The sequence below is a fragment of the Periplaneta americana genome, chromosome 11, assembly GCF_040183065.1.
Source record: "Periplaneta americana isolate PAMFEO1 chromosome 11, P.americana_PAMFEO1_priV1, whole genome shotgun sequence".
In the NCBI taxonomy this organism is placed as follows: Eukaryota; Metazoa; Arthropoda; class Insecta; order Blattodea; family Blattidae; genus Periplaneta; species Periplaneta americana.
Genome location: NC_091127.1, coordinates 122,173,648 through 122,195,355, shown reverse-complemented (window position 1 = coordinate 122,195,355; position 21,708 = coordinate 122,173,648). Strand labels below are relative to the sequence as shown.

At 33.6% G+C, this 21,708-nt stretch overlaps 2 protein-coding genes across 2 annotated transcripts in view; both read right to left on the bottom strand.

The window, feature by feature from the left end:
* trpl (transient receptor potential-like) overlaps positions 1 to 5,545 on the bottom strand; it is a 47,260-nt gene extending 41,715 nt beyond the window's left edge. The window contains exons 1-2 of the mRNA XM_069839985.1: positions 5,424 to 5,545; positions 1,108 to 1,208 (exon numbers count right to left, since the gene is read on the bottom strand). Coding sequence (XP_069696086.1) covers positions 1,108 to 1,137 — 30 coding nt within the window. The 5' untranslated portion in view covers positions 1,138 to 1,208; positions 5,424 to 5,545. The remainder of the gene's footprint in view (positions 1 to 1,107; positions 1,209 to 5,423) is intronic.
* An 11,571-nt stretch (positions 5,546 to 17,116) lies between these two features.
* Positions 17,117 to 21,708, bottom strand: part of LOC138709307 (transient receptor potential protein-like) — a 48,651-nt gene continuing 44,059 nt past the window's right edge. The window contains exons 16-17 of the mRNA XM_069839982.1: positions 20,555 to 20,777; positions 17,117 to 18,269 (exon numbers count right to left, since the gene is read on the bottom strand). Of these exons, the coding sequence (XP_069696083.1) occupies positions 17,260 to 18,269; positions 20,555 to 20,777 (1,233 nt within the window). The 3' untranslated portion in view covers positions 17,117 to 17,259. The remainder of the gene's footprint in view (positions 18,270 to 20,554; positions 20,778 to 21,708) is intronic.

Here is a 21,708-nt window from a genome sequence, read left to right as displayed (position 1 = left end):
GGGGATATCAAAACAAAATTCAGCAGGCAAGGAAATTGAAGATTCCTTAATTCGAGCACCTTAGAATTAGTTTACGACTCAAATCAAACTTCCACTTATATGCACTACAATGTAACATTAACCACACCAGATCTTCTTGTAACTGCAGATATACTCCAAGGCACTGAAAGACTTGTACTGGATGATCTAGGATCTGGACATAGACGAGTTATAGCAAAAATTTAAGTTACATACATCAAGAAATCGAAGCATTTTAAAACCTAAAATATCATGGAATTTAAAAAAAGCATCCTGGAATAAATTATGATTTTCTTTTATATTATAATATATATGCACTACAACCTACTTTTTTTGTTTCTGGATTTATGATTGATGGTGGCTATGGATCAACAATTGGCTCTCTTCTGACGAAGGTAAAATTTTACAGTCCGTTCAAAAGAAACCAAATAACCTGGAAATGTACAAAAACTTTCCCAGACATATTCAAACACTTTTAACAAGAGCCAGAACAGATCACAATGGTTCACAAATGTACCTACACCGATTTCACCTTTCTGATACTCCTACTTGTCTGTGGTGTAATAATCATGAAGAAGATCTGGAACACATTCTTCTATACTGTCCATTCATAAACCACAAAAGAAGTAAATTAAATTAAAATCATCAGTACCAGTTGCAGAAGACACAGCCCTGCAGTATATATTGACTACATCCCAACTCTGGCTACTAGCAACAGGCATCTATAATGACCACCGATCAAAATACCTCTCATTTCTCATGAAAAACAAGAACTGAAAAGACTATAGTGGACTTTATGTTGTCAGCAAACAGCTGGAAACATTAAGAAGATTGATGATTGATGGTGGTGATAAGTGATAAAGAAATGATGACACTGGAGAGAAATTACTTTAAGAAAACGTGCCCAATACCGACTTTTTTTTTTCTTTTGCTAATAAATAGATTAAAACTCTCCTAAAGATGTCTATACGTGCTTTTTTCAATATACCGTAAGTTAACTAGTAAGCTTACCCTTTCTCTGGGCTATTATTTGGTTATAATGCATTGCTTATGTGATATGGACGAAGAAAGTTTATGCTGAATACTTACTCCCTCTATGTCTTTCTTCTCATTCGCCATGATGGAATTCGTAGACAAGGACAAAGGTTGGCTTCAGACACAGCGTCCAGTGCTGCCTTGCTCAAGGGACCCTTAACAAGAAATAATAATTGTTAATAAAAATTATTTCCCCTTACATAATTTGGAAGATCGCAATTTGGATTCCCAGAATGGAAAATTATTTCTCTTCTTTCTTCGTAACTGTTCATCAGAATAACTCTTAGCCATATTCAGTCTCCTAATTCATATCAACATAACTAAAGGCTTTACCAACAACCAAAAATGTATTTAAAAATAGGCTTAAGGACTTTACTAATAGACGGTAATTATACACAGTATTTAAAGGGTGTAAATGATATTTTGTTATTGAAGTGTTGTATCAGTGAGGAATTATGTTGTGTCAGTGAAGTGTGCTGTGTCAGTGAAGTCTGTTGTGTAAGTGAAACGTGTTCCTGTCAGTGAAGCTTTATAGTTTATAGTGGCAGTGCAAAGTATTTGAACAGTGAAATGTTTTTGAAGTGTTAGTGAAATCAGGATAGAATCAGTGAAATCTGTCGTAGTTCCAGTGCAGTGAGTGAGTTGACAGCGAAATGAGTGTAAAGTTGAAAGGTACTTGTGCAGATATGAACATATCATACTCGTGGGTTTAGTTCGAACTTAGGTTTAAGATACAAATTAGATTTATTTTAAATGTTATTTTAAGTGATCTTGCTTCATTTAATTTAGGATATTCCCTGTTATTATTATTATTATTATTATTATTATTATTATTATTGTTAGTATTAATTATTAGTATTATTATTTATTGTATTTTTAATTAATAAGTTTATTATTGTCATTATTGAGTGTAATTAGTTACCACTGTCACCGGGTATATACCCATTGCAGTGTGAATAAATACATACACATACACAGACTATGACACTATATTAAATTTTTAATTTAACGGTACCGGTACCTGATGTTTCATTGGTGTATTCCCTGTTTTACACATTAAAAAAATTATAATTGTGTTTAGTGTCAAAATACACATTACAGCCTGATTGGCTACCTTCAAGTCATGTCTTACAACTAAATCAGCAACCAATTATCCTGTATGAATTAAATACCTACATTATCGAAACAGTGTATCTTAACTCGAGGTATGAGACGTTATTAATAGAGATATTTAAAGTACTTATACTTAATCAGAAATGGAATACGAATTACAGGGTGATTTAGTGACTATGTTACAAACTCTTAGGGATGATAAGAGGAGACAACTTTCATTGCCTTTTGCTCTTCCATAAATGAAATGCATGAGCAAGTTGAGAGGAAAATTTCAAGATTTAATCAGTCAAAATAGGTACAATTTACGATACCAACTAGCTTATACCATATTTATGAGAAATCACCAACATTTGCAGGAACAAGTCGTCTAAACCAAACTTCAAAAGCATGACCTTGAGTTCGATTCTAGCTAGTTACACTGACTAACATTTCTAGGTCTGTAACTACCAAACAGAACGTTTCCGAACATAGGTTCCCATTTGAAAGTTGTTCATAAGACACTTAGTGTCTCCTCTATCATCCCTAAGAGTTCGTAACATAGTCACTGAATCATCCTGTATATGCATATAATTAAACGTTAAAAAGTAGGTCTAATACATTTTATTTTATCACAACTTTAAAATTCTCTATTAGTTTATATGTGCTAGCACTGTTATTCACGCTATAGTTAACTCTCTAGGAATTCGTTTTATGGACAATTTATACTTTCAGTTACCCATTTAGGTTTTGTGGAAAGTTTCTTTAATTATAATCAAATTTGTTAAAGAGATTACAAAGAACTGTTTCTCGGACAAAAATAAACATGTATAACAGAAGCAATTTAATGTAAGCAAAGGCAGATAAGTCATTAAGAGAAGGTGTGCCATGTTTTAAATCTGTGATTATAATCTTACGCAGTCAAATAAATGAAGGTTGTCAAATCATAATGTTGTAAGTACCATCAAAATAAATTTATATGGAAAAAAAAAAAAAACTGAACTCGCGCACATGCAATGTTATGGCAGATATTATTTTACTCTTGTCAATAGAGTGCTACTAGTAGTCACATGCAGTTGCAACACTAAGGAGATAGAGAGTGGATCATATAATACATTTTCACTATTAACTCCATTTTAGCAAGATGTGGTACTTACAACATTATGGTTTGGTGTTCTTCAAATATTATTGTTATATTGTGAAGTGTAATTAACTTCTTGTTAGTCCAAGAATTAAAATATTTTTACAGTGTCTGTAAACACGGACGAGTTTGCTCCCTTACCTTAAAGGGGTAAGTACAGTTTAACACCTTAAAAATCGATTTTTCAAAATCATTTTAAAATATCCACCAGATTTCAAGTTTATTTCGGTAAAACAATTATTTGAATATCTCTATTACTTTTAAATTTATGAACTTTAATGCAAGACGCTGCACATGATCCTAAAGTGCATATTATGTCTTTAATGCTCTTTTCCCGCTATTTTGAAAATCCATTTATATGATAATATTCTGAAACTACTGAACAGAATTTTATGGCTTATTTTTTGCATGTTTACATACATATTCTCTACAAAACTGAGCAGAATGAAGCCCCTCTGTTAGATACTTCGTCTAGAAAAAATAAATTTGAGCCAAAATGCCTTGAAAACTCGTTACATTTAATTTAAACGTAAATTTAAAATATTACACATTTGTCTCGAAATCTGATTGTGGTCAGTCTTGTAAAACTATATTTTAGCTTTAAAATGAAAATAATTGAAAACGGAAATGTTGAAATGTGTTTGAGATGAGGAGAAAACTCTAGATTCTGACAATATTGATAGTCGTCATTTTGAAAAATTAAAATATGCACTTAAATTCAAGTTAGAAAATTGAGAATCATTTTAATATATTGAAAAAGAATAGGATTTTCTGTGTGTTAATTTGCAACTGTGCATAAACTGTGTACATACTTGCAAATGGCTTTTAAGGAACCCTGAGGTTCATTGCCACCCTCGCATAAGCCCACCATCGGTCGCTATCCTGAGCAAGATTAATCCAGTACCTACCATCATATCCAACCTCTCTCAAATCCATTATCTTCCCATCTTCGTCTCAGCTCCCCAAAGATCTTTTTCCCTCAGGTCTTCCAACTAACGCACTATATGCATTTCTGGATTCACCCATATATGCTACATGCCCTGCCCATCACAAACATGTGGATTTAATGTTCCTAATTATGTTAGGTGAAGAATACAATGCGTGCAGTTCTGCGTTGTGTAACTTTCTCCATTCTCCTGTAACTTCATCCCTCTTAGCCTCAAATATTTTTCTTATTCTCGAACACCCTTAACTTCTGTTCCTCTCTCAAAGTGAGAGTCCAAGTTTCACAATCATACAGACTAACCGGTTTTATAAATTCTAACTTTCAGCTTTTTTGAAATCAGACTGGATAAAAAAAGATTCTCAACCGAATAATAGCAGGCATTTCTCGTATTTCCTGTGTCACTTATATTTCTTACTGTTGCTCCAAGCTATTTGAATTTTTCCACCTTTTCGAAGGATAAATTTCCAATTATAAGCTATGTACAGTAGTGGCAAAAAAACCGGACCGATCCTTGTAGCTGATTTCAGAGCCTTGTTCACTCCAGAGCACAATAGACTGGTAACTAAGACTTTCGTGGTTCGAATCTTGCCTGGGAAGGAGTTCCTTATTCAGATTTATTCCCAATACTTTTCGATTTCAGCGATATTTTACTACTTAATTAACTTATTATTCCCAGAACATGAATTTTACCAGCAATCGAAAAGCATTGGGAATAAATTCGAATAAGGAACAAAAAAAGTTTCCTTCCCAGGCAGGATTCGAACCACGAAAGTCTCAGTTACCAGTCTATCGTGCTCTGGAGTGAACAAGGCTCTGAAATCAGCTACAAGGGTCGGTCTGTTTTTTTTTTTTTTTTGCCACTACTGTACACAGAAAAAAGATATTTCTTATGGTAAATTTTTCAATGCTCAAAACTATACCTACCCCCTCAATCCTAAAGGTGCAGCCTACTGCTCTTAAGTTAAACTAAAATACACACGTAGTTAGAAATAAAAATGTTTTTGGTTGGTACAAGAACACATTTTGAAAAAAAAAAAAAAAAAAAAAACAGTACAGTTAGTGCGAAAGGCTAGGAATTAAAATATAATAAATATAAAATATAAAATCAATATAAATGTTATTGCTTTATGGGTTGCCTACAGATAATGACAATTTTGATTTGCGTTGGTATAATTAAAAGACATTGTAACTTACCAAAACCTTTCCTTTACTTCGATCTCAAGGTCTCAGAAGCAGCACTGCATAGAAGCATATGAACCCCCCACAAAAGACAGTGGACTTGTGGGGCTTGAAGAAATATGGCGCTCTACTTTTTATACCGATGCTTATTGCATTAACCAGTGTTTTCCTGTCGATGGCTTCAGCCTTATAGATTTCTGCTGCCAGCTTGAGCTTGCATAATAAGCATTAGTCTAACTTGGTTAAGAATGAACAAATATAGATAGTGTTTTACATTCTTACGCTGAATTGCTGGGAGTAGGAAAAGTATAGTCTATCCTGTTTTGTGGAACAAATAAATCTAATTGGTATCCTGGAGGAATTTTTGTAATTCTCTTTCTCTTTCATTATGAGAAATATGAAGAGAAAATATGATGATACTATAAGAAATGGAGATTTTTACAAATTTACCGGTACATGTTTCTTAAATGCCTCATACTACAAAAATGGTTCTTGGTATGCCATATGTCTGTCTGTGTATGACTATTTATCTTAGACTAGCGATTCTGAAATTGGGGTCCGCAAAGCCATATCCAGATATCCACAAATGAATAAATAAATAACTAATAAATAAATATATATAAGTAAATAAATAAATGACTAATATATAAATAAATAAGTAAATGATTAATAATTAAATAAATTAATTAATAAATAGGCGTAAATAAATAAATAAGTAAATAACTAAATAAATAAATACATCATTATTGTCCTAACAAGTATTGGTCCTAATGGTCTGTTATGGTCTCAAGCCATCTTTTAAAGGTCTTCCTAGTGTTCTCTTCCCTCTTGGACAGTAGGTAGAAATGTGACGAGGAATTCGAGTCCTTTCCATGCTTAATAGGCAAAGAGTTTTCTTGTCATTAGTAACTTTTTGCTATACTAATACGGTGTAATTATGGATCGTTGGCTCAAATGCCATCGCAGTAATGACAAAATGATTTTAATCAGTCACATTCAGAATGTGCGTCTTTCAGTTCAGTCACTTCCCAAGGACCTGTAATAGAATTTTCTTGACATTAGCAAAGAGTGAGTGAGTAAATCAATCAATCAATCAAATCAGGAAATCAGTTCAATCCTATCAATCATAAATATACTACACAATCGCACTGACTGTTGGTTTGTTGTTACGTCAATTTATCAACCATTGTAAGTAAATTAATTAGTTTTATTGCACTGAATTTAAAATGCGCATATGCTGTTTGTTACAGTTAAATTTCACAGAATTCAGGAGACTTCATAGACAAAGGATTTTCTTGTCGTTAGTAATTTGTTACTATATTAACAAGTGTAGTTATGGATCATTCGCTCAAATGTCATCGCAGTAATGACAAAGATGATTTTAATCATTCACATTCAGAATGTGCGTCTTTCAGTTCATTCACTTCCCAAGGACCTGTAATAAAAAAATATATATATATAGAATTATTTTTATAACCTGTTCATTTTAGATTTATGGGTTCAGGAATGTACAACAAATAGAAACCACAGTAAATTAAGTTTTGTACGTACAGATTAAATGTAGAGAGATGAAAGAAAAGAATGTCATTGAACAATTTGCAGCTGGAAGCAGTAACGAAAAAATAACACTTACGTCATATGGAGTTTCATGCTAAATCTGGTAAGTCCCACATAGTAGGGGAGTAATTTTATAATTATTACCGGTACCAGCTACTAAATGGTTGTGTAATATAATGGTGGGCGAATCAGCTGCTAAAGAAATTAATATAATTTCACTGTCAAATGATACAGACCTCGTACTTTATCTCTGCCTCTGTGCAACGTCACATTTGCTGTGGAGAGGTGAGGCGATGGGAAGAAAGTTGTAATGCTTTTTGATATGCTACATCCACGTTGTAAGATAAGCCACTTGAAATTTAATGGCCACTGACCGGCAGAGATATAATCCAAAATCTGTACAGGTAAAAGAATTATTAATACCGTAATTAATTTATTTATTGTCATTTCAGTTTTTATTTTGGTTGACATTTTCTTACTTTTGGTATTTGTGTTGAGAAAATAAATAACAATAAACAAAATGCTTTGATATTAGTTTTACCAAATATAAAATAAATCTAACCTCCTTACCCAGTTATTAGTATAGAAAAATTCTAAAGTGTTCCACTGCTGTAGACTGCTGACACTGACAAAGGGGCAATCACGCCGAAATGGGACCATACAAGAACCCAAGGTACCGTTACTTTATCTTTTTTAAAAACAATTTTAACACTTTTAAAGTTTTAAGCATTTGAATTTTTTTACATCTTATCAATAAGTGTTATTAAGCGAACTACAAGGAGAATGAATACACAATACACAAATTTTAGGTTTGAATATTCACTGAAAATGAAAGTTGGTGCGAACTTCCTAATGAGGCAGATTTAAACATTTTTTTTGGCTCATCAAAAGTCCCATTGTTTTGATATTGCCGGATATTTGGGTGCTGGTTACGAGGGATTTTACTGTAGTAGACAAAATTTAAGAAGTCTGAATCCTGGCAGCATTAGCAAACTTGAGGATAATGTTTAGTTGGAAGCACTCTTTATTGTCCTGTGTGTTGCAGACTCTTAGAATTCGAATTTGAGCAAATGGAGTGCGACAGTACTCCAGCAGTGAGGATTTCCTAACTTTACTAAATGAAAGAATCTATAAAAATATGATCATGGACGATTTGTACTGTGTAATACATGTGATTGCTTTAAGTGTTATTTATTAAATGTAATGGGAAAGTGTTACTTTAAGGACACTAATATTTTTTAGTAATTCTTCACTCACTCTTTTCTTTAATAATACAATAACGTCATAATATGTAGAAACGATTTCAAGGATATATTTTAGAGCCTAAAGTCAAAAGGAGAAGTTCAAATAAACATAAGTGAGATTTTTTTTTTGTTTCCAAGTTACAACCAGCATATATAAGAGTTAGCCCTATTGAAATGTTTATAAAATTCACATTATCAGTATAGATGGCATATAAACACGATATCAGAATGTTCTTAGGCTTATCTCTCTTGGGTGTCGAGGGATGACAGATACCATATACAGTGCATCTAGTGTGAGGTCTTTTGAAGTGACTGTGGAGAAAAATTTCCCACTCTTCGTCTCCAAATCATATTATTTCACACCAATTAATAATATTGAAATGCTAAGCCAGCATGTTTCTACAGACACCTTGATATTTTAGAGCATGATTTCTATAGTGAGGTAATGCCAGACTTGGGGTTATTGTGGGAGAAGTTTGTCTGAGAATTTCTTAGAAAACAGGAAATGATATCCGGAACTGTAAATACAGAGTCAGGTATAGGTCTAAAATCTTGGAAACTACTATTTGGTCCTGAAGACTTTTAGGAACTAAATTACCGGTAATCAACTTACAAAAGTTTATAGTACGTGCCTTTGGATTGTCTGTGTAATCCTATGAATAAGTCGCACAATGAACGGAAATAAGTGCATGTAAGAATTTCAGGTCATATTAAGTTAAACTGCAAGAAGAGGCGGAATAGAATAAGACTCTTGTAACAGAAGAACATGAAAAAAAAGAAAAGAAAACAGGTACCGGTACCAGCACTTATGTTGAAAACGTGTAAGTTTCTGTAAAATCTTGAAGAAGAAATATTGCACTATTACAAAATGTTCTGTGTTTTTCTGATAAAGAAAAAAATAATTATGGTTTTATGTTTGTCAAACAATCATCACTCAATAACACAAATTAAACCATAAAAGTTATTTTATTTAAATATGTTGGTTAATTCTTTTACTTGGTCACTCGATAGCACATCAACATTTTGTGGTTGTACTAAGAGAAACATTACATATTGATACCATAAATTGAAATCTTAACCTTTCAGATGTAATGTATTGATTATTTCTTGTGTTTATAGTAAAACTATACACCAATAGTGACTGTCGCGTCACCAGCTGAACTGTTTTGTTTGGTCGCTTCCTTTCTTGCTTCTGACACTAACAGGATTATCTTCTTCCTGCACTACTTTTACACATAAATCAGTACGTCAGAGGATTGTCTCAAATTAGTCACACGTGACTGAACCAACGTGAATGAACTTGCTTAAGGAGTACAATAAGAAAAGAAGCTCTCTTACAATTCTGTAAGGAGTTAACAGTTTAGTTTTACTATGACATATTGGAAAAATAGACAGCCTTTCTGCAAATAAATCTTTCAGTCTCTTGACTCATTAACAAACAGATACATCAAAATCCCTGCTTTTATGCAGGCAAATGTCAGATTTAAATATGAGACATTCAGAAATTACTTATTTAATACTTACAAATGGCTTTTAGAGAATCCGGAGGTTCATTGCTGCCCTCACATAAGCCCACCATCAGTCCCTATCCTGAGCAAGATTAATCCAGTCCCTACTATATCCCACCTCTCTCAAATCCATTTTCATATTATCCTCCTACATCTCGGCCTCCCCAAAGGTCTTTTTCCCTCTGGCCTCCCAACTAACATTCTATATGTATTTTTGGATTCGCCCATATGCTCTACATGCCCTGCCCATCTCAAACGTTTGGATTTAATGTTTCTAATTATGTCAAGTGAAGAATACAATGCATGCAGTTCTGCGTTGTGTAACTTTCTTCATTCTCCTGTAACTTCATCCCTCTTAGTCCCAAATATTTTCCTAAGAACCTTATTTTCTAACACCCTTAGCTTCATTAGGCCTACATATTTAATAGATTTTTAAAATATCGAAAATTTTTGGGGGTTATCATAATGCCACTGCTATGTAGCTACATGATTCGATATCAGGAAATAGACAGTTGCCAATGCAAATTACATCCAATTTCTCAATGCCATATTGTATAGAGTATTGGTAATCAAGGTAACCATCGTTTTATGTGACTTACAAAGTCTACATTTATGCATAATGCTTTCTCTACTTGTTTTTCCTTGCCATTTATTCGGTTAAAACATAAACCAAGCTACAAGCTCCATATTTAACTTGTGGAGAGGAGCTGCAAGAGTTCTTTTTTACTGAATGTGTTTGCAGTAGTTTGAAATAATGTAGAATGTTCATTAGTGAAGTGTGAGTTCATTTCTTGTTTAGACAATATTATTTACAATAACCTGCGAAAAAAAATACCGGTACTATGCCATTTCTTGTCCTCCTACCAGAATAGTTATCTCAGTTGTCGAAAATAACCCATAATTTTTTTAAGTGTTTTGATTCCAGGTGAAATTTTATAGACAACAATTGAAGCGGTGAGATCAATAACCATTCAAGTCCATTTACACAAGTTTCGAGATAATTGCAAAAACTTTTTTTTTATTTCTTACCTAATTATTATTTTTTGCACGTAATATTTCTGGCTGTTTTAGAGATCAAGACAAAGTAGTATACCAACTTTTAAAGTCGTAACACTTGTGGAAATATTCAATATTTAATTTCAAATTTGCAAAAAATGAATGACCAGAAAGTGGACTTGAATGGTTATTGATCTCACCACTTCAATTTTATTATAACACCGAACCAAACAATTTTGAGAATATCCCATGTATATTGTTTCACCAGGTATTTAAAAATTCAATAAAAGTCTCAGAGCCAGTTTCGAGTAAATCACCATTTTGTGCAATGTTAGTACCGGTATATAATATTAAAATAATATAATGTTACATGTAGTATTGGTAATTGCTTTCTTAACTTTGTCAGTCTGGTGGTATGAACTCCTTTTCTGAGAAGATTGAGGGGCTGAGACTTGTAAGAAAAAATTTATTACCCTTGTTGATGTGGTGATAAGTAAGTATGATGTCTAGCATGGCTGAAATATGACATGGCGAGAAATGGCCAATAAATTTTGTCTGGAACCCCCTTATTCAGGAATCCTAGGAACAGAGCTCTTTTACGTGCTGTAAATCTACGACAATAATCTCTCAGCTTTATTTATTGTCGAAGTAAGTCATAGTAAGGATTTTTATCGTCATTAAAACTTCATACATCTTGATTACTGTCTGACCGAGTAGTTATGTTGCAGGGTCAGTGAAACGGGAGAATTCACGTGACAGTTACTTACTTTACGGGGCTCTTTTCTTTAAATTATTTTAAACAGTTGTATAATATTATGTAGAGTTCCAATTCCGAACAGCGAATATTTTCAAGAAAGGGCCTAACACCCCAGCCATTAGCCTTTAGGCCTACAGAGAGACCAAAAGAAATGGATGGGGGAAATCGAAATTCGACATAGCCACTCTATCGGACAGTACACAACTTTTAACACTGTATCACTTAGGAATATATTTGTAGTGATCATTTTCACATGTTAAATTTAAACTAAATTTATAAATACCAGCTTAATTTCTGCTATGTGATATAATGCTTTCGTTGTCAATTCGTTTTTATGTACAGTGGAGTACATTACTTTCTGTTCAGATATTATGGGCATTTTTAACATTTGGAGTTTTTTTATCTTTGAAATTGTTTTGGATACTTGTTATCAACATGTGAATGCACACTATTGCAATATATACCGGTACTAAGATAAAAAGTTTGTAACCCATTATTATATCAAGACATAATAAGCACATGAAACATGATACTTCCTTTTTTTAGAAAACAAATAGCCTATGTGTCGTTGTTGAACACCTTCACTGGCAGTAATGATGCAGGGTACCTAACCAAAGTTTTCTCCAGTTGCGTATTATTACAGAAATTAAAAAACAATTCTCAGAAAAAGAATAGTATAGTAATATTAGTTCAAGAGTCTTTGAGAGCTGAATGCGGTATGCTGGCTGTGTTGCCTAATGAGTACTATTGGCTTGGACGAATATACTATACCTTCAAAGAATAGAATTAGTCTCAGAAATAAGGTGTTCCCTGAGTGGAGAGGATGTAGCTTCAAACAAAGAACACTTGTTACACTGCAGAGGACGAGGCTCAATGGGAAAATACCTACTAGGACTTTACTGGAAAGCATAAGAACTAGTGGTGTGAAATCAAGCTCCAGTCATTTGGGGGGGGGGGATTTTTTTTAAGTTCTTCTTCTGCATTTATTGTAGAACTGTTAACCTTTATGATTGAAATACAATCGTTCCATCTTTTCAAGTCTTCTCATTTTCCTGTGGAATACAATAATATTCTTTTGCAATATTCACACTTGTTATTTCCTAACCTTAAAATAAGTATTTTTTAATACTTGTTCAAGGCTCGTATCACCCTATTTTCATGTGTTTTCATTTCTGTAGTTTCTTTAAAAACATTAAGCCTACTCATGCTTTTGCAAATTCTAAATTTAGAATTTTTTCAATTAAAGTTGTACCGGTACCATTAAGTAGGCCTACCCTTGGGACTACAGTTCTAAAATCCACATGCAAATAAGTTTGCGACCTTAGAAATCCGTTGAATTGGCTTGAATTGACATTTCCTTCATTTTAATGAACCGTTATCTCTCAAATGGGATAAGCTTGTGAAATGAATTTTATGAGAACAGTTGGCTATAAGTTACAAATTGTAACTTAAAATGAAATGAAGATAATGTAAGAGAGCTTAGCTTTCATTCTATTTTCAGCCGTATTTCTCATCAATTAAATAGAAAAAAATGTCTTCAAGAGTTGAGCTCCAGCAGTGTCCCTTTAGCTGTGTTGAAATACTGTCTGTAGAAAAAGTCTGGGTTACCCATTGACGAGGTGAGATCAGAATTCTTTGTTAAGATTACAACAATATCAGGACTGAAAGAAGAAGAAGAAGAAGAAGAAGTTATCCCGTTGTACTTGAAACCACAGTCTCTCGTCTTTTGATGCAGAATGCACCACTGGAAGGTGAGAGTGAAATGGGCATGATATGCTATAACAATGACAATGCTAATATTTGCAGCCCATGTTGTAATAGAGGAAAAATTCTACATTGTGTTTTGAGGTAAAGATGCGATAGAATATTATTAATATCTCTGCTTAATGTTATTAGATCACTGATCGTACATTGGTAGAGTTCAAGTTGCAAATTAAGTTTCATCTTGCCAGTACTTTCTAAACACCCCCATAGGTTAATTCAGTCTTATACAAAATTGAGTACCAGTATCGAGTCTTTTACAATGGTGAAAGATGACTGAAACATGGTGCTGATCTCATCATATTTTACTAGTACCATGGTCAAAAAGCATGGAAGCTCTACCTTTCTTCTTATCAAGCGTGTATGGAGACATGCTCACTTATTCAGTTATTAAATCCTTTATGATCCATAGGTTGAAAAGTTGCTAATAAGGTATGATGCCTGTGAACAAGTTTTGTTTAGGTCAACGTCGTTTGAAAAAAATGATATGGACAAGTAACAGCCCACTTAGCCATAGTTCAATGCACCAGTTTCTGGCAATAAAATCTCGTGACATACATTACGGATGTAATTTACTACTTATCTTATAGTAAGTATTGGAACAGTTTTTGGCAATAAAATCTCATGACTTATACATTATGGATGTAATTTACTACTTATCTTATAGTAAGTATTGGAACTGTCAACTACTGGAAATATAACACGACACTTTTTGTACGATTTCTTCGTAATATCATCACAACCACCACCACCTGCCAGTCATGTATTAGGCTTTGTGGTCTGTTTCGGATTCAGGACGCCCAAATATACGTATCATAAATTAAGATTTCCTGTTCTAATGTATACTGCATTGCCACAAATTAAAATGAATTTAATTAATTGATGAACTAGTGGACTTACTCGTGTTAAATATGAAATATCTGTCCGGCTTACAGCTGTTTCAGTGCTTCACGCACCATCATCAGAGCCTACTAGATCGCGGAGTCATCTCGAATTTCTCTGCCTGTTAGGAGGGTGTGTTTTATTGTTGAAAGGTGTTGAATTGTGGAGTCGAATAGTGTGTGTGTACTGAAATTGATCTGTGTGTTGAGGATTTGATCGGGGTGTGTTTTAGTGTGTTTGTATATTTCATATTGTTCCAGTGTGTTGAGTTTTTGGTTCTTGGGTTGTGTGTGTAGGATTTCCATGTCCGTATTTATGTTATTGTATGTATGGTTAGTATTGGTTATGTGATCGGCGTATGTAGATGTATTGTGTCCTCTGGTTATAGCTTTAATGTGTTCTTTGTAGTGTGTTTGGAATGATCTGCCTGTCTGTCCTATGTACGGTATAACTTGTCGCAACTATTACATTTGAGTCTGTATACACCTGTGTGGTCGTATTTATTTGTTTGTGTTTTTTGTGCGTTGAGATGTCTTTGTAGTGTGTTTTCTGTTCTGTATGTTATGTTGTATTTCTGTTTCCTGAATGAAGATGCGATCTTATGTGTGCTTTTGTTTTCATATGTTAGTGTGATGTATTTCTTGCGTTTGTGTTGTGTTTTGTGTATTTTTGTGTTTGTTAAGTTTTTGTTTTGTCTTCCTTATGATATTGTCTATTATATTTGTATTGTATCCGTTTTCTTGTGCTATGTATTTGATTGTGTTCACTTCTTCATTGTAGTGTTATTGGTTCATGGGTATGTTGAGTAATCTGTGTACCATTGTCCTAAATGCAGCATGTTTGTGTTGTATGGGGTGGTTAGATGTGTTGTGTATGTGTGTGGTGGTGGTGGTTGGTTTTCTGTATATTTTGAAGGTGTGTTTGTTGTCGATTTTTGTTATGGTGATGTCTAGGAAATTTATGGAGTTGTTGTCGCACTACCCAAAATACACAAAGAAAACATACCTATCAGACCCCTAATCAACTACAGACAGGCACCAGCACACAAACTAGCCACACACACATGGACAAAATCATCAGAAACAACATAACATTCAGAGAACAGACAACAATAAAGAACACTATAGACCTCGTCAACATAACAAAACAACAACACATACCACACAGTGCAACACTAGCATCATTCGATATCACCAACTTATACACTAATATACCAATATAAGACACATTACAGATACTAAAACAAATGCTCACAGATAACAACACACCACAAGAATACATCGAAGAAATCATCGAAATCACAGACATCATAACAAAGCAAAACTATTTCACACACAACAACAAATACTACACCCAAACAGAAGGATTGCCAATGGGATCACCCATATCCAGCATACTAGCAGAGATATTTTTACACAACATAGAACAAACATACATACTCAACAATGAACACAACAAGTATGCAGACAACATAATATACTGGCACAGATATGTAGACGATATACTCATACTATACAAAGGAAACAAAAGACAAATACACAAACTACACCAATACATAAACAAATTACACCCAAAACTTCAATACACACTAGAACTTGAAAACAACAAGTCCATAAATTTCCTAGACATCACCATAACAAAAATCGACAACAAACACACCTTCAAAATATACAGAAAACCAACCACCACCACCACACACATACACAACACATCTAACCACCCCATACAACACAAACATGCTGCATTTAGGACAATGGTACACAGATTACTCAACATACCCATGAACCAACAACACTACAATGAAGAAGTGAACACAATCAAATACATAGCACAAGAAAACGGATACAATACAAATATAATAGACAATATCATAAGGAAGACAAAACAAAAACTTAACAAACACAAAAATACACAAAACACAACACAAACACAAGAACACAAGAAATACATCACACTAACATATGAAAACAAAAGCACACATAAGATCGCATCTTCATTCAGGAAACAGAAATACAACATAACATACAGAACAGAAAACACACTACAAAGACATCTCAACGCACAAAAAACACAAACAAATAAATACGACCACACAGGTGTATACAGACTCAAATGTAATAGTTGCGACAAGTTATACCGTACATAGGACAGACAGGCAGATCATTCCAAACACGCTACAAAGAACACATTAAAGCTATAACCAGAGGACGCAATACATCTACATACGCCGATCATATAACCAATACTAACCATACATACAATAACATAAATACGGACATGGAAATCCTACACACACAACCCAAGAACCAAAAACTCAACACACTGGAACAATATGAAATATACAAACACACTAAAACACACCCCGATCAAATCCTCAACACACAGATCAATTTCAGTACACACACACTATTCGACTCCACAATTCAACACCTTCCAACAATAAAACACACCCTCCTAACAGGCAGAGAAATTCGAGATGACTCCGCGATCTAGTAGGCTCTGATGATGGTGCGTGAAGCACTGAAACAGCTGTAAGCTGGACAGATATTTCATATTTAACACGAGTAAGTCTACAAGTTCATCAATTAATTATATTCAAGTGTTAAAAATGGTGTACGCAAGATTCAAAATGGGGTAAACTGAATTGCACTGAATGAAAGTCAGCTGTATACTAATGCTCTAACCTTGACCTTCCTTTAGCCTATGTTATCTGTTCGTACCACATAACTTGCTCGATCCAGGGGAACTGTAATTACTATTTTCTCAGCTGTCATGTTTGATATAGTAAAAGGCCGACAGCACTTACTTGAGTGAAACCTGTTTTCTGGTGAATGCTCTGTATAACGCGAAAAACACTTTATTTTTCAACAACAGTAATTTGTTTACAAAGTTCAATATTAAAATTTAAACTGTGTACTCGTACAATTTCTATTATTTACAATTGTTGTGAGTTATAGCACATAACATATTTCAACAAATATTGCGTAGTAAAATACAAAACATAATATTTAATCTATACATCTGTTGTTTAAAATATACCGGATCTAACTTTATTTCATGGCAATCCTAAAACAAAAATGGTGCATATATTTGTACCTGTATCACTAAATGTCTTTGCTGAATTACAGATTATTTGGTAGAATTTATTATAACCATCCAGTTAAAATTTCTCCAGTTACTTTAGATTTTCCACTTGGTTTCATTGATAAAGGAACTTCTATATGTGGTGATTGTTTCACGTATTCGTCTTTTCTATTGTTGGCTTCTTTCTTTTCTTCTTTTACTTCTTTCTGATTATTGGCTTCTTCCTTTTCTTTCAGTTTTTTTCTATTACTCGTTTCTTCCTCTTCTTTCAGTTCTTTCTTATTATTGGCTTCTTCCTCTTTTTCTCTCTCCCATTTCGTATCACACCTAACTTCTCCTTCTTCATCTTCTTCCTGGATAGGAGTCCTGGCTCTGAAATCTTTTTTGACTAATAATGAAGATTCGGTATGTTCTTGTGTTTTTAAAATATCAATAACAACTGCTGGATTTTTTATATCTTCGAGTTTGTTTTCAGAGCATGATTTTTTAGTTACCTCATCACCTATCATCTTTCTTGAGCATGGTCTGGGTCTAGGAATTGAAATGTCCGAGGTTTCTGCTTGAGGTATTTGCTTTGTCTGAGGCTCGACATTAACTTCTCCTTCCCCAAAAACATCATCTGATACTGCATCATCATTTTCAGAAGTATTCGTGTTGAATTCCTCTCTTATTTTTGCCACCTTGAATTTGGCATATGCAACTCTTGTCGCTGGCGTCACTTCAGATAGTTTTGGGTTGTATTCAACGAGTTTTTCAGGATCCATTGTTATCAGAGCTGTGCTGTGCTCGGAGATTATATGTCGTCTTAGGCTCTGACGTGATCGACGGATCATGGCTTCACTGGAGCTGCCAATAGGGTCTCTTACTGTGGTATTGCGACGTACCATTGCATTCCAATCCTTCTTTTTCTTCTGGCTGCTGCCACGGCGACCGATAGCACGAGCAATTTTGCTGAATACATCCTTTGGTTCTTTGTTCCCAGTAAGTGCTTCAGTTACGAGTCCTTCGACAAAAGCAATCTGGAATCCTTTCTGTAGACGACGTTCCATAACTCTGTTCTTCTTTCCTGGAACTGTAAAATAAACATTTCAGAACATTAATTCAGTGGTTTCATTATAGCAAATTTATGTCTTCTTTTGCAATAAGAATTAGGCCCTTTGCTTTTACATTTTGATTACAACTTTTAACACTTTGTATTAGGAATGTGGTTACAATGACAACTTTTAAAAGTTGCAATTATTATAACCATATTGTATTTCATTTTTAAGAGAGAGAATTTTTATATATTTGTTTATTTGATTAATTGGTTAATTATTCATGCTTTATTTATTCTGCTTCATAATAAGAAATCAACACCACTAAAGGTAGGTACTTACTAATATAAAATTTAGAAGATCTAAAAGATTATGTAATTAATATTTGCCTTCATGCTCTTGAAGAGTTGACTAATTAATTGTACCTTTGTCCTTAATTTTATTTGATATATTTTGTATAATTGCAGTCGATGTGTAGTTGATTGTAATTATTGTCATTTCCTATTATTTTGTATAATTTTAATCTATATGTCTTTGTTAGCTGTGTGTAGTTCATTGCAATCCTTTTATTCTAAGTTATTTTGTATAATTTCAGTTACAAATTTAAGATTGTCATATTGAGAGCGAAACTACATTTGTATATAACTGTATTCATTCAATTATCCTGCAAAATCTTGTGTTGTGAACACACACTATAACTGCATGGCTTCCGTATGATATGTGACATTTTGTGATACCAACCCTTACCTTTGAAAAAAAAAATAGTTGCTATGACTTATGCCCCAACTCTCGTATTTTCTTCTAATTATATCATCAACAGACAGCGGATTTTCAGTCCCGATACTGAATGTTAAGTGTACGTCAGTTGCAGGAAGGTCACTGAACTCAATGCTAAGCTCCCTACGTACGCTAAGAGATGTGACGTCTTGTCGCTATGTAAGGACCGAAAAACCGCTGTCTGATCATCATCATCATCATCATCATCATCATCATCATCGCACTAGCATTTTCATAGTCACCATCTCCACTTTCACCACCACTACCGCTGCCATTATCACCGTCACCATCACCACTACCATCGTCACCACTACCATCGTTACCATCACCATCACCACTATCGTCACCATCACCACTATGAGCCACAAGAATATGGAATTTTTAGGCATGTTCAATTTTCATGTAGGGTACCAATAGTTGAAACAGTTAAATTTGTGCCAGTTGTAGTTAAATCTTTCGCCTGATTTAATTTCATCTTGAAAAACAGTAAGCTTATTCAAATATATAAATTTGAGAAGTTTACAATCAATGGCTCTTCTTACAAGTTCATACAAAGAACCCTCTAGCCCGAATCCCACTAATCCGAAATTGCACATAATCTGAACATGAGAGAGAGACAAGAGAGAGAGAGAGAGAGAGAGAGAGAGAGAGAGAGAGAGAGAGAGAGAGAGAGAGAGAGAGAGAGAGAGTGGAAGAGCAGGGAAACGGAACTGAAACTCCATCAATTTAATGCTACAATATTTAGAAACTCAGAATATACAATATACAGTATGTACAACTTACTTCATCATTAGTGAATGAATTAGTCCTTGTTTTTTATGCTATTAGCTTTGTCTGAAGAAGAGCAGATAATCTTAACAAAGTGGCAATGTCCTTTCAACACTTCATAAACCTCGCCTCCCACTTAATCCGAAATTTCGATGATGTGATCAGGCCCCGGTTCCAATTAGTTTGGACAAGCGGGGGTTCTAGTGTACATATAGCCCTGCCAAGACTCTGGAATTCGCTACCTGCTAGCATCAGGGACTGTCGAAATAAAATTTAATTCAAACGCAAACTTACTAGGCACTTGGTCAGTAATTGATTTCTTGTAAATAGTTTCCTTAATCTATCACAAAATATTTCAATATTCAGTAATTTCATCACTATACAATTTTGTTATTCTAGGTTTAATTTGTAATTCAGTAAATATAAAATATTCTTTGTTTTTCTATGATAAATTATCTAGCTTTAATTAGTGAGGTAATCTTTTCGTACTTTGATTTTTATTGTAATTGTAATTGTAAATTTAATACTAATTGTAATTTTACTTGTAATTGTAATTGTAAATTTAATACTAATTGTAATTTTATTCTTCGTATTATAGTTGAAATCTCCTGGTAGAGGGGCAGAGAAGGCCTGACGGCCTTATCTCTACTAGGTTAAATAAATAAATACTAATACTAATACTAATACTAATATACTAGGCTAAGTAGCAGTGAATTAATATTGCATTGCTCCTGTTAATACTAAGTTGATAGGAGAACAAGGTAGTGGACTTTGTTACCTTGCACTTCATCTTTATCAATCTTCGGAGTTCTCATGCCATTGTTCTTGAGTATATCTATGAGCTCGTATCTCAGTGTGGATATATCCTGTCGAATCTCCATCACGTCGTCCTCAGTGATACCGAACTCGTCTCTCTTCCTAGTCTCGGCTGTGATGTAGCGTCTGACCAGCAGATGCATTACTGTCTCGTGCCTGTCCATAGCCTTCTTATGCGATTTTCTCTGTGCAAAAACAGATCGACTGAAAGTTTTTGGAAATAATGTAAGGTTTTACAAGGGTATAATTCCTTAATTAGAAATAGAGCAATGCAGCCAAAAGTGAGAAATAGTAATTTGCTGAGAGCCACGATGCATTTCATAGTATTAAAAAGAACGCTAATTTTTTATTATTAAATTATTATTATTATTATTATTATCATTATTATTATTGTTATTATTGTTATTATTATTATTATTATTATTATTATTATTATTATTATTATTATTATTATTATTTCAATATATAGTAACATAACTCCTATATTACTTGTATTTTGAAGTTGATGGGCAGACTCTGCTACTTTCTTGTAAAATCATATCAATAGGAGCAGGTTGATTTGTTGTTTTATTTCACCTTAAATCTGTTTTGTATTTGGAAATTTAGAAAATAAAGTGTCACATACAGCTAGAAGGTACTCCTTAACAATTTCCGCATCTCTAAATGGCTTAATTTCTGCTACGTGGTATTATGCTCTTGTTGGTAATTCGTTTCTATACACTGTAGAGTGGAATACATTACCGGTATTTTCTGTTCAGACATTACGGAATTTTTTACATTTTCAGTTTTTCTAGCCTTGATTGAGAATGTTTTAGATGCTTATTATGTCTTGAAAGGGATTATCCATGTCCTGCCCTATAAGGACCTTTAACCTCTACACCTTTACAGCATAATCTTTATTTATTTTTCTTTTATGTAAAGCAGACGCTGACTTTTAAATATGATGAGATGAAAAATAATACGAGCACAATATCAAGAAGTTTTAGGAAAGTTATTCTTACTGACTTGGAAATGTCTTACATTTTATTATAATGTACGAGTATGTATTGGAACTGTTATCTTCACATTTATACATTTAGAACCAAAGAAAATAATTACCAGGTATGTTTTAATCTA